At 42.0% G+C, this 15,552-nt stretch overlaps 1 protein-coding gene across 8 annotated transcripts in view; it reads left to right on the top strand.

Moving 5' to 3' along the window:
* The window catches only part of Huwe1 (HECT, UBA and WWE domain containing E3 ubiquitin protein ligase 1), a 101,696-nt gene that overhangs the window by 70,964 nt on the left and 15,180 nt on the right, over positions 1–15,552 (top strand). For 6 of the 8 annotated variants that reach the window (XM_051178682.1, XM_051178686.1, XM_051178683.1 and 3 more), the window contains 17 exons: positions 628–703; positions 1,543–1,641; positions 2,228–2,361; positions 2,560–2,728; positions 3,883–4,111; positions 4,759–4,937; positions 5,191–5,280; positions 5,434–5,588; positions 7,308–7,353; positions 9,339–9,626; positions 10,663–10,918; positions 11,133–11,263; positions 11,836–12,050; positions 12,132–12,420; positions 12,554–12,656; positions 13,389–13,935; positions 14,588–15,200. In XM_051178682.1, the coding sequence (XP_051034639.1) occupies positions 628–703; positions 1,543–1,641; positions 2,228–2,361; positions 2,560–2,728; positions 3,883–4,111; positions 4,759–4,937; positions 5,191–5,280; positions 5,434–5,588; positions 7,308–7,353; positions 9,339–9,626; positions 10,663–10,918; positions 11,133–11,263; positions 11,836–12,050; positions 12,132–12,420; positions 12,554–12,656; positions 13,389–13,935; positions 14,588–15,200 (3,619 nt within the window). The remainder of the gene's footprint in view (positions 1–627; positions 704–1,542; positions 1,642–2,227; positions 2,362–2,559; positions 2,729–3,882; positions 4,112–4,758; positions 4,938–5,190; positions 5,281–5,433; positions 5,589–7,307; positions 7,354–9,338; positions 9,627–10,662; positions 10,919–11,132; positions 11,264–11,835; positions 12,051–12,131; positions 12,421–12,553; positions 12,657–13,388; positions 13,936–14,587; positions 15,201–15,552) is intronic. The other 2 variants (XM_051178687.1, XM_051178689.1) reach the window with 2 other exon arrangements.

The following is a 15,552-nucleotide window of genomic DNA, read 5'->3' on the forward strand; positions in this document are numbered from 1 at the left end:
CCCAGGTGGTGTGGGTGGGTGAGTACTGTAGATCTTTGCCTCAATGCTATCTTCAGAGGAACACAGATGATATGCATAGTAGATGCTCAGTAAATGTATTTGAATTGTTTTAAAGGAGGGCTGGGGGGTGGAGCCAGAGTACTGTGAAATGACAACAGCTGAAATGTTAAATAGAAAGCTGAACTGAGGCCTTTGTGCCCAGTGTTTTTTATTTACTTGGCTCTGATCATTATTGAAAGCTACTTAAAGTAGCTCCACTTTATGTCATACCACCAAATCTTCTTGCTGGGGTGTTTCAATATCAGACTTCTAAAGATGCTGAAGAGAGCATGGTGATTTGGTAGCAGTGGCTACCTTTGGACTTTAGCTTCTAGATCTATATTGATCCTGGATAGTCTAAAGACTAACCTGGTGTCACTTAACCAGGATGGACCTATTTGAGGGTGGATTTATTGGAAGCAATGGTAGTCTCTGTGTTAATAGCACCATGTGTATGGTTTTTATGTAACATCCTGTCACACATCAACAGAAACATATGCTCCCTTGCTGGCTTTTTTAAAAGTGGTTTCAGTGCTAGCACAATGATAGACTTGTGTGCATCCATACATATGTTCTATTTCTCTCCAGGTTGAGAATGAACTGGAGGACCTGATAGATGAGTTGCTTGAGAGGGATGGCGGATCTGGGAACAGTACAATTATAGGTGAGAGCCCCAGAACTGAGTATAGCTTCTACCTTTGTCTCAGTCTCTCTTGGGAGGACCCTTTTTCTCACCATCTGCTTGCTCAGCTCTGCCTAAGGGCTCATAGCCAGCCTAGATTGCTGCTTGTCTTGTTGTTGGTGGTCTTATCAGAAGAGAAATGTACAAGCTGTCTACAGGCCTGTGTCAGGTCTGAATTGTTGCCTGTGTTGGGTGGTGGTGGGGTGTGACCATCAGTATAGATGATAACACCAGGCACATCAAAAGAATGTTTATTCATGGAGGCCTAGAAGAGGTTGAGAAAATGTTTTTCTTTCAGTTCTTCAATGAAGTCCAGGGGCTTTCTGCCTCTGTGTCTCGATAATGTAAACAAAAGTGGTCATTCCTTAAGGATGGCCCCCTTTAAATCTCAAATGGAAAAATGACAAAGGTAACCAGCTGCCACCTCACTGTGAAGGTGTTTATGTTTTTATTATACTGATCAAGAAAACCAAAGGATAAATGGAAGTAGACATATTCTTAAAGATACAAAGCTTTTCCACACCCATCGTACTCTGTGATTGCACAATTAGTGGGATTGGCAAGACAGATCTGATCGTTCCATTTTACAGATGAGGAAACTGAGACTCAGACAGGTAAAGTGACTGGCCAAGCTCACCTAGATAGTTGACAGCAGAGAATCGAGGTATTCTCCCTCATCGGAAAAAGAAAAAGGAGGAAAAGGAAAAAAAAAAAAAAACAAACGTGGATATCTGTTAGGTGTACATAGCTACTTAGACGCACCCAGTCTGGAAAGGGAAGTCCTCTGTTGTTCAGTGAAGGCTCTGCTCTGTAACCTTCAGTGAGCAGAAGTGGAGAGGATGAATCACAAGAGGACGTGCTGATGGATGAAGCTCCTTCCAACCTCAGCCAAGCTTCCACCTTGCAGGCCAACCGAGAAGGTGAGAGTGCCGAGGCCAGAAAGGCCTCCCTTCTTGCCCTGCACGTCTGACAGACACTACACTAGGGTTTTCCTGGAGGCAGCTGCCCACATGTGCAGAATAAGGAAGCATCTGTCTGCATGCGCTGACATACACCATCCACTTTATCCTCAGCCAGTTTTTCAAATAACGTGTTACTACTGCTTGCCCAAAGTTTGTCACTTCTTACTTGGTTCGCTTTCTTCTCACCCACCTGCTGTCATCGCTCCAGATTCCCTCTTATCAACAGGATGCAGTCAGTAGCAAAATAGGACTGGAAAGGCAAGGGGGCACCGACAGACTTGGCCAAGTCCTACACCGTGGCTCCTCAAGCACCATCCTGGAGCCAGCTTCCACATTCAGCAACCCTGCTCAGCGTGTCGATGCATTGATTGGCACTCTCAGGAAATCTGGGCTGGCTCACTAAGTCTGTACATCACCCTAGATCTGATTCTTCCTCTCATAGAGTCAGATGCCCCATCGCCTTCCCACTCAGTCTGCTGGCCTGCACAGTGGCCTGTTTTCTAGCTACTCAGTATAGTCCTCCAATGTGCTCCCTTTGTTTTAGATTCCATGAATATCCTGGACCCTGAGGATGAGGAGGAGCACACTCAGGAAGAGGACAGCAGTGGCAGTAACGAGGATGAGGATGATAGTCAGGATGAAGAGGAGGAGGAGGAGGAAGATGAGGAAGATGATCAGGTGAGGGGGGACTGTGTTTGGGTTGGTTCAGATGACCTCTTCCATGGGAACACAGAACTACAGGAAAAAAAAAAACGGACAATCTGGGTTACTAGCTAGCCTCGTCGCCTCCCTCCCTCATGTGCTCATGTGGCCATGGCACCAGACTTCAGAAAACACTTACCTCCAGCAATTCTCCATCTCGTATTTTCCCTTAAGGAGGATGATGAAGGTGAAGAAGGAGATGAAGATGATGACGACGATGGTTCTGAGATGGAATTGGATGAGGATTACCCTGATATGAACGCTTCTCCCTTGGTCCGATTTGAGCGCTTTGACCGGGAGGATGATCTCATCATTGAGTTTGACAACATGTTCTCCAGTGCTAGTAAGATACAGGGGCTCAGCTGGGTTTTATCTATTGATTCTTATACCCTTCTCTAGGGTAAGCCAAGCAGTGAACTAAAGCAGCCATCGATCTGATACAGGACAACACTTCTTTTACTGTCCTGACATCCTGGGGCAAGGGATGTCGGAACCCATCTCTCTGGATAGCATACCCTTGCAAGAAGGAATCGGAGGAGACTGCTCTTGCTATCTCCAACTCAGTAAACAGGGAGCTCTTAGAGCCCGGACAACTTGATGTTTTGCTTGATTGAAAAAAATGAGACCAAGTCTGACTACATCAGGCACCTGAATGCTCACTGCAGTGACAGGGCAATCAATAATCCTTAATTCTGTAACGCTGGATCTCAAGGGTTTGGATGGACACCGCTGAGCCTGGCATTAGGGAGAGGATTTTAATAGATTCAATGTTCATCACGGATGCAACTGTTCAGGAGAGAGAAGGAATCTCTCCTTTTCTGTCAACATCAACGTTCCCTTGTAGCAACGAGTTCTTAGCCTCAAGCTGTCTTCATGGGACAGGCCTTACCTCAAATCACAAGCATAATATAGCTGAAAACACTTAACAATTCTGGTCTGTTGTCTTGGCCATAATCTTTTACCTCTGAGCCTCAGTTTGTCTCCTGTAAATGAAAAGCATGAAGAGAAAAACAAAATGAGCAGTAGATAATTTTCAAGATAACTTCTATGATGCTTTTAGTGTTTTTGCGGTTTTCGTCAATCTCAAAAGTATTTGATCCTTTGTCCATTCAACAAATTGAACAAATATTTGAGATGTGCCTACTTGTCCATGGTACTGGGGATAAGGTTGTTTTAAAAATGCAGTTTTTTTCCCTTTATAAGAACTTAGAGTTCGTTAGAATGGTTAAGTAAGCAGACATTGCATAATAGTATGTTATGCACATTGTAATAGTGTATCTAATCCAACCTGTTAGACTTTAGAAGTGACATCTTGGTCTGAAAGCAAAAAAACAGGTGAGGAAGGAAAGAAAAGTCTTTTAGGCAAAGGGTCAACATTTAGGTGGAGGATTAGGTTTTCATGTGAGTAAGGCCCAGGAGACATGGTTCTACTTTAACAGCCATGAAAGACACTTATTTTTGGGACTGACCACCCCCCTTTGCATATTATCCTTGCAGCAGACATCCCTCCATCCCCAGGAAATATCCCAACCACCCACCCATTGATGGTACGCCATGCCGATCACAGTTCCCTGACACTGGGCAGTGGCTCTTCTACAACTCGTCTCACCCAGGGCATCGGTCGCAGTCAGAGGACCCTAAGACAGCTGACAGCCAATACAGGCCATACAATTCATGTTCACTACCCTGGGAACCGCCAGCCTAACCCTCCTCTTATACTCCAAAGGTGAGTTAGAAGCAGAATCGGACTCAGTGGAGCTCTTGAGAATTTTAACTGAGCTTCAACATTGTCTTGACCATAAGGATAAACAGTCCCTTACAAACAAGGTACGTGTGCTACATGTACAGTCTTTGGGGAAAGAATACCAAGTTTCTATAACATTTACTTAAAATTACTGACCAACCCTATGTGTTGTCACATACCTACTGTCCCTGTACTTGGGAAGCTTGGGCAATATTACATACAAGGTTAAGGCCAGCCTTGGCCACTATGTACATGAGACCAGCAAATATCTAACAATTTGATATAATGGAGACCAGGTTTTGTGCTGTAGCTTCTAATTTAGTTAAAATGAAAGAGTGGATATGAGTGGCTTAAGGGTATATAGAACAGAGGCATTCTACCTAACACAATGCCTGGCATATAAAAGCTTTCTGGTGACACTGAGGTGTTCAAGGAACTATAGAATAATACACAGTTTAAGCTCAAAGTTCTCAAGCTAGTATGCTAATGAGAATGGTAGTAAAGGTTTAGATAAGGTATATAAAGTTCATCCATAATCCTATAAGTTTAGTACATCTACATGCACCATCCCATGGTAACGGGTTTCTGTGGGCTAAAAATGACAGTAGTACCTAACCATTACCCTACAGGTTGCTTGGTCCCTCAGCTGCTGCTGACATCCTTCAGCTGAGCAGCAGCCTTCCCTTACAAAGCCGAGGCCGGGCCCGCCTGCTAGTGGGCAATGATGATGTCCATATCATCGCCAGGTCTGATGACGAGCTGCTGGATGACTTTTTCCATGACCAGAGCACAGCTACTAGCCAAGCAGGCAAGTTTATGCAGTAAGAGGGAGGATAGAGTTACTGGGTTCTGGTTCACTCCTAAGAAGAGTATTATCTTTCCTGGAGAAAGTACATTTTATAGGAGTCAAAAACCACTTGGTAACTTAGCCAAGGTACAGTACCTGTTATGCACTAAACGTTGTGACAGATCATGGGTCATTTTAGGAAAATACTGCAATATTTATAGGTCAATCAACACTACATAAAACCAACAATTTTACTTCATTTTTATTCTTATAGGAACCCTGTCCAGTATCCCCACAGCTCTGACCAGATGGACAGAGGAATGCAAAGTTCTTGATGCTGAGAGCATGCATGACTGTGTTTCAGGTGTGTATTAGCTTGGTCATCAGGACAGTAATGGGCCTTTTAGTGCTAAGATGAATATGCAGAGATATATTTCTGATTCTTTGACTGTAAGCTCTGCCTCTGAACTTTTCTACCTTCCCAAGCAGCATCTGATCTTTGCCCTTTTTCTTGTAGTGGTTAAAGTACCCATTGTCAATCACCTGGAATTCTTGAGAGATGAGGAGCTAGAAGAGAGAAGGGAGAAACGCAGGAAACAACTGGCAGAGGAAGAAACAAAAATAATTGACAAAGGCAAAGAAGACAAGGAGAACAGAGATCAGAGTGCACAGGTGACTGCAAAGGGCTAAAGAGATGCACCTTAATTGTGTTTGTTTTTATTTTGGTTTTGTCATTCCCATAGTATAATATAATTCTAAAATACTACATTGAACCTGGGAAATTGTTCATTCCAGATTGACTCTTGATTCATCTGGTTTTTAGACAAAACAAAAAAAGAAATTCATATCAAGAGGTGAATTATAATCCATTATCTTACTGGGAAAAGCTAACACCAGAATCAAAATGGTTCCTTGCATAAATTCTTTGTAGTCTCTATCTCTCTTAAGATAGATAATGACTTGGCCCATATATGCATTTTCATTTCATTGTAGACTTCTATGGAGAGCCTTACTTTAGATAACCACATTCTAGCATTTAAGTTTGGCTTAGGTGTTAGAAAAGTTTCCCACCATGAAATATGTTACCACATAACTAAATGTATATGCATAAAAATTAATAAAAAAAACCACAAAGAAATTACAAATTTGACCACATTCTAGCATTTAAGTTTGGCTTAGGTGTTAGAAAAGTTTCCCACCATGAAATATGTTACCACATAACTAAATGTATATGCATAAAAATTAATAAAAAAAACCACAAAGAAATTACAAATTTGGCAGAACTCTGTAGTATGCCCCCACTAAGCAGTTAAGTAGATTAAAAACAAGGATGTGAGGAACTAGAGATAACCTTAGTTTGGTTCCCAGCACTCATGTGAAAATTCAAAACTACAACTCCAGTTCTCGGTGATTAAACATCCTTTTATGGTACCTGAGGACACCAGGCATGCATGAAGTGCACCTATGTACACACAGGCAAATGTTCTTACAAAAAGGAATTAATGACCCTGGTAAAAGAGGGAGGGTCATTAAATGTTGAGGATGTAACTTAGTGATATAGCACTTGCCCAGGCTTGATTTCTGACTCTGCTAACTAAATTGATAAGTTCAAACAAATTCAGGGATATGTTCATAATAAGAAGCTTGCTCTAACAAATCTTGCTTGCTCTAACAAATCTTTATATAAAACTTTGCCTAAAAAAGATAACATTGTATATGACTTAAAGGGCTAAAATGGGCACTGATTATATAAAGCAGAAGTTCCATTCCTATACAGTGCATAGCTCAATGTTAGAATGCTTCCCTAGCATGTGCAGAGTAGCACCACAAAACAAAGCTAGAGTGGAAAAAATAATAATAAACCCAAGGAAGGTAAATAGATGTAGCTAAGAATTTTTTCTCACAAACATACCCTCCTACCCAGCCCTATACTTTGGCCTTTCTATAATCCAGTTTTCTTTTGTGTTGCTGGAGAAATAAGAAAAAAATAATAAATATAAATAAATAAAACCAGGACCTCACACATGGTAAACTTGAAATCTCTTGTTGGGCTATATTGCCAAGTTTTCTCCAAAGCTGTTGAACATGGATGCCATGCATAGCAGCACATGCCTATAATCCCAACACTTGGGAGACAGAGGCAGGCAGATCTCTGTGAGTTAAGGCTAGTTTGATCTCTACAAAGTGAGTTTCAGAACAGCCAAAACCAAGGCTTATTACATAGAGAAGCTGTGTCTCATAAAACCACAACAAAATTATTTCATTATTCTGAAATGACCACACTGCCAGGTCATTGAATTCGTGGGTGGTGAAGATAAGATATTATAACTCTCATATTTGACCTTTCTCGTGTGCTTGCAAGTCTCCCAATGGTCTCTCTTCTCTTTGCAGTGTACTATATCTAAGACAAATGACCCCACTGAACAGAATGTCTCAGGTAACTTTTCTTCCCTTCCACTCTTGCTCATTAATCAGTGGGTTCTTTCTTTCCAAATAGCTGGCCACATGGGCTGAAGATGGACACTGGTGCTCTGTGGGATGAGGTAGTAGATTGTATAGTTTTAGGGTCATACCCCATCTTGGAGATAACTATACAGTCTACTGTCTTTCCCACGGTAGTACGCATCCCATCCAACTAGCCCTATTCAGGTTCCTGTTGTGATTATGCTGTGTTTCGGTCTGACATATACATGGGTCATGTATCTTGTTCTTTTTTTCTGGAATTAGGCATGTAAATCTTTGAGATGATTGGTCCCTTGGGGATGGCACTTCACGAGAACACATGATGACAGTGGTTCTCGGTGAAAATTAACACAGGGAAGTCTCGTGTGTTTCAGAGCTAGGTTTATTTCATTCAAAAGACGTATGTTTAGAAATTTTGTTCTCTTAGTTCTTACATAACAAAATACTGTTATTAAATTATTATTGTTTTGCTTTTCCATACAAAACAAAGAAATGCCTACTTTAATCATTTTTATTCTTTATTAGATCTTAGTGATCTATGGAATCTAAAAGTCTAAAGAACATTGTCTTGAGCAATCAGGTTTTAGGTAGGGATCATAGATTTGTGGGCTAAATGATATAAGTATATACTTTCTATTCCTTCTAATTATCTTAACAATGGTCAGCACCCATTTCTGCCCTTGTGGTATCATGTTTCTCCCATCCTTATTTATTCAGAACTTCCTTCTAGAAACTTCCCCAAATCTGCTGGCCTGAAATTGGTAGATTCATTTTTCCAAAGCCTACACGATATTTTTAAAGCATTGAAAAGAGAGAATAGATGTCCCTGTGCCCTTAACCTAACAAAAGGATTATGAAAGGGTCTGCTACAAGGTAAAATGGCCTTTTGCCTACTGCCCTTATTTCTGCACGTGCCGGGGTGAGGTAGTAAGTTGTATTGTTGTGGGGTAGGAATTTTGGGCCCCAATAAGAAGATAACTATACAACTTACTACTTTCCCTGGCGTGTGGCATATTCATTTTGTCTTGGCAATGTTGCCTCCATTAGAGAAAAGCTATAGAAGTTTACTGAAGGAAAAAAAAACGGATTAAGAAAGAGAGGTGGAAGCTGGACAGTGGTGGCGCATGCCTTTAATCCCAGCACTTAGAAGGCAGAGGCAGGCACATCTCTTGAGTTCAAAGCCATCCTGGTCTATAGAACAGAGTTCCAGGACAGGCACCAAAGCTACACAGAGAAACTTGTCTCAAAAAACGAGAGGGAGGAAGGGAGGTAGAAAGGGACAGATGATAGAGGTAGATATTGTTATTAAGTGGCTTATCCTTTATACATTAGAACATACTAATTATTAACTGATTATTTTGCCATTGAGTATAAACTCATTATTCTGCTATTCTTTGGTTCTATGATAACTTCATTTACTTAGTAATAGGATAAGAATTTGAAGACAGGAATGGGAACTGTACTTTTATGAATTTTGAAGGAGAAGCCAAATGTATGGTCTCATGCTTGCAATTCCAAAACTTTGGAGGCAGAGGCAAGAAAAGCAAGAGTTCAAGGACAGCCTCAGCTTCATAGCAAGCTCAGTATAAACCTGGGCTGCATGAGACTCTGCCTCCATATAAGAAAGAATTATGACTCAATTATAACCATTTCTTATTTCAAGTGAATAAGGAAATCTGAGGACCTCTGTGTGCTATGCAATTGTTCTCTTCCACCTGGAACACAAAAGATTTTATTCTCTAGATTCTCAGTCAGATGTCTGGTTCTTGAGATACACTGTTTTAGCCCTTATCACCATTATGCTATACCAGCCAGGAGTAGTTTCTGGGAGCAGTTTGTTTGGAGAGGGATTTTCATGTCACTTGCTGGATGGGTCCTTACCAAACTGTATGTGCTGATTAGGATGCTTCCCATGGCTGATTTTTCCCTTAACGCTCAATATCATTCTTTCTGATAAAGATGGGACGCCTATGCCTGACAGCTATCCAACAACCCCATCTTCAACGGAGGCAGCTACATCTGAGTCCAAGGAGACACTTGGTACTTTACAACCTTCCCAGCCGCAACCAGCACTCCCACCCCCACCAGCCTTAGGAGAGATTCCTCAGGAACTGCAGTCCCCTGCTGAAGAAGTAGGGAACTCTACACAGCTGTTGATGCCTATAGAATTGGAGGAATTGGGTCCCACAAGGCCAAGTGGAGAAGCAGAAACAACTCAAATGGAGTTATCCCCAGCTCCTACCATAAGTGAGTAGAATTTTAACTTTAAAGGGCCATAAAAGAGAAGGGAAGAATTGCTGTCTTTTGTAGCTTTTCTCTGCTTTCTCGTTCATAAATTTAAATGTATTCATAAGATAATTATCACAAAGTTATTCAATGAGTAGTTGAGCTGATACTATAATTCATATCTGTTGAAGGTCACTAATTCTAGTTAGTAAACATGATTCTCATCCAGTTTCCCCATCTTCCTTATCTCATATACCTATTTCTCACTTTAGAATGGGTTCTCAAAATTCTCAACAAAATGTTTTTAGCAAGGTAAATTGAAATTGTGTCCACTATCTATATTATGCTTCCTGTGATACAGCGTGGAGTTTTGTTTTGTTTTTGTCAAGAACTATCACAGTCTCTTTTCCTGTTGCTGTGATAAATTAATCTGACAAAAGTTATTTTAAGGGAGAAAAGGTCTTCACAATTCCAGGTTAAAGTCTGTCATAGCAGAGAAAGTCACACCAGAAGTGTGTATCATTATGTATTAAATTAAGTGTATGCTACCCAGTGTCCCTTCTGCAGTTAATCAATTCAGGATCCCTGTCAGGGAGTGCCACAATGGGTGGTCTACCCACCTCAGTGAAAGCAGGCTCTATAATTCTAAAAGATGCTTATAAAGGCTCATCTCCTAGGTGATACTAGATTCTCCCTAGTTGGCAGTAATCATCACAGATGCCTTGTCTTTTTTAGATAACTGGAACCACTGACATGTGTATGTAAATGGTGGCTGCAGAAAAACTGAGAGTAACAAATCCTTAACTGAGATGTCTTAGGGACATTGTTTCACAGATATGTGTTGGACAAACTAAATAGTAAATAGAAAAGTCTGGAGCAGAATTTTAAAGGGCAATTGAGGTGGAGGAGTGAACAACAGATCATCAAGTGGTAATGGTAGAGAAGTGAAATCTGTACTAACAGCTGCAATGGAAACAACTCTACCAAAAGACAGTGCTTGTCATACTGCCTTGACTCAAAATTCCCATCTAATTTGTCTCTCTTAACTTTCTTCTAGCCTCTCTTTCCCCAGAGAGAGCTGAAGATTCGGATGCATTAACAGCTGTCAGCAGTCAACTAGAGGGTTCTCCCATGGACACCAGCAGCCTGGCTTCCTGTACATTAGAAGAAGCTGTAGGTGACACTCCAGCAGCTGGAAGTTCTGAGCAGCCCACAGCAGGCAACTCTACTCCTGGGGATGCCCCATCAGTTGTGGCAGAAGTGCAAGGCAGACCTGATGTGTCAGGAGAACCTACCCAGCAACCTGAAGACAGGTAAACACTGTACAGCCAAGGAATGTTTAGATGATGTTTCAAGCTGAAATCAAACTTGTTCACTATTGGGTATAGTTGTTGCACTGTGATCAATGTGTCTTATTTGAGAAATGGGTATTAGGTGTGTTTTTGTTGTTCAGTTTCTTTTTTGTTTGCTTTTTATGGGAAAACAGTATAAAGAACAACCTACCTGAGAATGATTTCTTTCCCTCAGCTCTCCCCCTGCATCTTCTGAAAGTTCTTCGACCAGAGACTCTGCTGTGGCCATCTCTGGTGCAGATTCTCGAGGAATCCTAGAAGAGCCACTGCCTTCAACAAGCAGTGAAGAAGAAGATCCCCTTGCAGGTGAGTCCATGCATGTTTGGGCCACGATGATGGTATTTTTAAAAAAAATAACTCCTTGCTTGGACATAACCACCAAGCATTTCCCTCCAAATTTGGGGGTGTGGGTGTTGAAGAGTGACTACCAATGAAAGGATACTGCTAGTGCATAATAAAATGAGTTCAGACTTAAAAGTCAAGTTAACCTTACCTTTCTCACATTCTCCATTTGTACTACTTTCTACATTTATAAACTAGGACCTTATTTAATATCTCTAGTCCTCATTGACTCGGTGTTAGTCAACTTTCCATTGATGATTCAAATATTATTTTAAATCAACTTTAAAAAGACAGGAATATCTTAGCTCACAATAGTTGAGTTTTTGGACTTTGGTCAGTTGGCTACACATAATTTATGTGGGAGAATCTTCGTAAAGGATGAGTGGCAACATACAGTACTATTGAACTATTTGAAGCTTAGGAAGATGGGTTGTGGGGCTTCTCCATATCCTTGCAAGCAGTGAATTCTTTTCTTGAGTATATCTTTGAACATTCATGAAGATGTAAATCCCTTTACGACTTTTATTTCTCTTTAGGTATCAGTCTACCCGAAGGTGTGGATCCCTCCTTTCTGGCTGCTCTCCCTGATGATATTCGTCGGGAAGTCCTACAGAACCAGTTGGGCATCCGTCCACCAACCCGGAGTACTCCCTCTACAAATAGCTCAGCTCCTGCAGTAGTGGGAAATCCTGGTGTGACTGAAGTGAGCCCTGAATTCCTGGCTGCCCTACCTCCAGCTATCCAAGAAGAAGTATGTAGGCGGGAAGATGGTTGAGACCACACTACCTGGAAAAGAAGAGCTATATTCTTACTGATTTGTTTTGTTCCATAGGTGCTAGCCCAGCAGAGAGCTGAGCAGCAGCGACGGGAACTGGCCCAGAATGCTAGCTCAGACACTCCCATGGATCCTGTAACCTTCATCCAGACTCTGCCTTCAGATCTTCGTCGTAGTGTCCTAGAGGACATGGAAGACAGTGTGTTGGCTGTCATGCCACCTGACATTGCAGCAGAGGCTCAAGCCCTAAGACGAGAACAAGAAGCCCGACAGCGGCAGCTCATGCATGAGCGCCTTTTTGGACACAGTAGTACCTCTGCCCTCTCTGCCATTCTCCGAAGCCCAGGTACAGAGGGAGGCAAGTGAAAGGACTCTGGAACATGTTGGCCTTAATTAGCCTCTTTTTATTACCTGTTGTATTGCATAACCCAGTTTCTCCCTACTTCAACAAATTCCGTTTCCCTTTTCTTTCTTTGTAGCTTTTACCAGTCGCCTGAGTGGCAACCGTGGGGTTCAGTATACTCGCCTTGCTGTACAGAGGGGTGGCACCTTCCAGATGGGGGGTAGCAGCAGCCATAATAGGTACCTTTGTCTTTTTTATTTTTAACTTTACCATACTATTTTCTGGGTCCCTTAATTTTATAGGTAAAGAAGCTAAAAGCTCTTGAGGTAGGTTGAAGGACTATTCTGGTCTGTTTGCCTTGAAATGAATAGACAAGCAAAATCCTTTTTAACTCTGTTCTCAGAATGCCATAGTTTTGAGTAAGTCTAGCTAAAAGACCAGACTCAAAAGTCAAGCTGACAACGGACACTAGTTATGTATGGTTTTAACAAAATGAAGAGTAGGAACCTACTTGGTCTTAGGACTATAAGAAGTAGGCTACAGAAGTGGAGTTACTTATTATCTAGGGTGAAGCATAATAGATTTAACATTCTAAAACAATAGTAAAAGAGATCAGTCCTTTATAAAATGTTAGAAGCCCCTTAATCTAGAGAAGTCCAAAACAAACTGGCTTAGATTTTCGTCAGTCTCTGCTCACTTCTCCATTATCATGTGATTGGGAGCATACTACGTGATTTGTTTGAGCCTCTTGTTCACAATCTCAATAATGTTAAACAACATTATTTTCCAAGGAAAGAAATTAAAGACATTGTGAAGTGCTTGGTATACAGTAGATACACAACAGGGTCATGGTTGTTGGTAGTCTGTCTTTTTTTAAACTCTCCCTGGTTATCCCACTTGTTCTCTCTTATGTTTATACACCATCCTAGTGCTTTAGCTAGTGTTACCCAGAAATCTTGCTCTGTTTCTAGGCCTTCTGGAAGTAATGTGGACACACTTCTCCGCCTCCGTGGACGTCTCCTGCTAGACCATGAAGCCCTGTCTTGCCTCTTGGTCCTACTTTTTGTGGATGAGCCAAAGCTCAATACTAGCCGTCTACACCGAGTACTGAGAAATCTTTGCTATCATGCCCAGACCCGCCACTGGGTCATCCGCAGCCTCCTGTCCATTTTGCAGCGCAGCAGTGAGAGTGAGTTATGCATTGAGACACCCAAGCTCTCCACAAGTGAAGAAAGGGGCAAGAAGTCAAGCAAGAGCTGTACATCAAGCAGTCATGAGAACCGTCCCCTGGATCTGCTCCACAAGATGGAGTCTAAAAGTTCGAACCAGCTCTCCTGGCTGTCAGTATCTATGGATGCTGCCTTAGGCTGTAGGACTAACATATTCCAGATCCAACGTTCTGGAGGGCGTAAACATACAGAGAAGCATGCAAGCAGTGGTTCCACTGTCCACATTCACCCCCAGGCTGCTCCTGTTGTTTGCAGACATGTTCTGGATACACTTATTCAATTGGCCAAGGTGAGGAGCTTGAAGGAAGGAATCTTTGACTTAAAGGGTGGAAGAGGGTGGTAGAAATACCCTTGGTGAGATCCGGACAGTAAATGAGTTAATGAATCTCTTTGCTTTTATTTTGTGTTGCACTACATGCTGTTTCTGGGAAATTGTCCAAATAATAACTGCAATTTTATCATTGTTCATCACAATTTTTAATGTACTCAAGTCATCAAAGCAACTGCTTGTACTCTATGGTTCTTATTTTACAGATGAAGCTGAGATTCTGAACAGTTAATGGCTTTGTCTTGTGACTAGAAAGTGACAAGCTTAGGATTCTTTGAATAGTAAACAGTGCTATTGTATATTTGGGGCCCACGTTATACTAGTCACTGGGCAAAGTGCATTACCTAATTTATTACCAACCACTTTACCAAGCTGTTGTCTTCCTTGTTTCCTAAGTGCAGAGAGACTTTTAGAAAAGATTGCTAATCATGCCTTGTTTCAAAGCCCTTATTTCTCTAGGCTGCTTCACCATCTACTGGGCAAAACTCATATAATCCATCTGCCCTATGTTACCAGAGCTATCCAATGAAAAGGAGTCTAAGAAGCATTTGTTTCTTCCTACCAGAAAGTGTGGAGACCATTTAGATCAAGCCTATTCTTCTTTTCCCTGCAGGTGTTTCCCAGCCACTTCACACAGCAGCGGACCAAAGAAACAAACTGCGAGAGTGATCGGGAAAGGGGCAGTAAGCAGGGCTGCAGCCCATGCTCCTCACAGTCCTCCAGCAGTGGCATTTGTACAGACTTCTGGGACTTATTGGTAAAACTGGACAACATGAATGTTAGCCGGAAAGGCAAGAACTCTGTGAAGTCAGTACCAGTGAGCGCTGGTGGTGAAGGGGAAACTTCCCTCCACAGCCTTGAAGCCTCTCCACTGGGACAGCTCATGAACATGTTGTCACATCCAGTCATCCGCCGGAGTTCTCTCTTAACTGAGAAACTCCTGAGACTCCTTTCTCTCATCTCAATTGCTCTCCCAGAAAACAAAGTATCAGAAGCACAAGCTAACTCTGGCAACAGTGCTTCCTCCACCACTACTGCCACTTCAAGCACATCAACCACCACCACCACCACCACTACTGCCACCACCCCCATGCCCACACCGCCTGCTACAAGCACCCCTGTCACTTCTGCTCCAGCTCTGGTTGCTGCCACAGCTATTTCTACCATTACTGTAGCTGCTTCTACCACAGTGACTACCCCCACAACTGCTACTACTACTGTTTCAAGTAAGTGTTATCAACTCAGAGCTATGGGGTATGTGCTATGGCAACCACTTTACTCCCACTTCCCAATCCAGATAGTCCCCCCTAAATGATAATTATACTATTGTGAGAACAGGATGTGTTCATTCTTACCCTACCTGTCTGTCTTTTCTTTATCCTTCCTCCTCACCATACCCCCTCCCTTGTGTCTAGTGTATACACATGTACACACCTATCAAGCTGAACCTCTGGCTAGGCACCAAAGAGGGTGGATTTAAGTCCTAATCTTCAAGGATTTCCAGGCTAAAATAATATGCTGAATAAATGCAATGTGATTTAAGGTAACACACCATCTAAGGAAATGGAGAAAATAAGC

The sequence above is a fragment of the Phodopus roborovskii genome, unplaced genomic scaffold (assembly GCF_943737965.1).
Source record: "Phodopus roborovskii unplaced genomic scaffold, PHOROB, whole genome shotgun sequence".
NCBI lineage: Eukaryota > Metazoa > Chordata > Mammalia > Rodentia > Cricetidae > Phodopus > Phodopus roborovskii.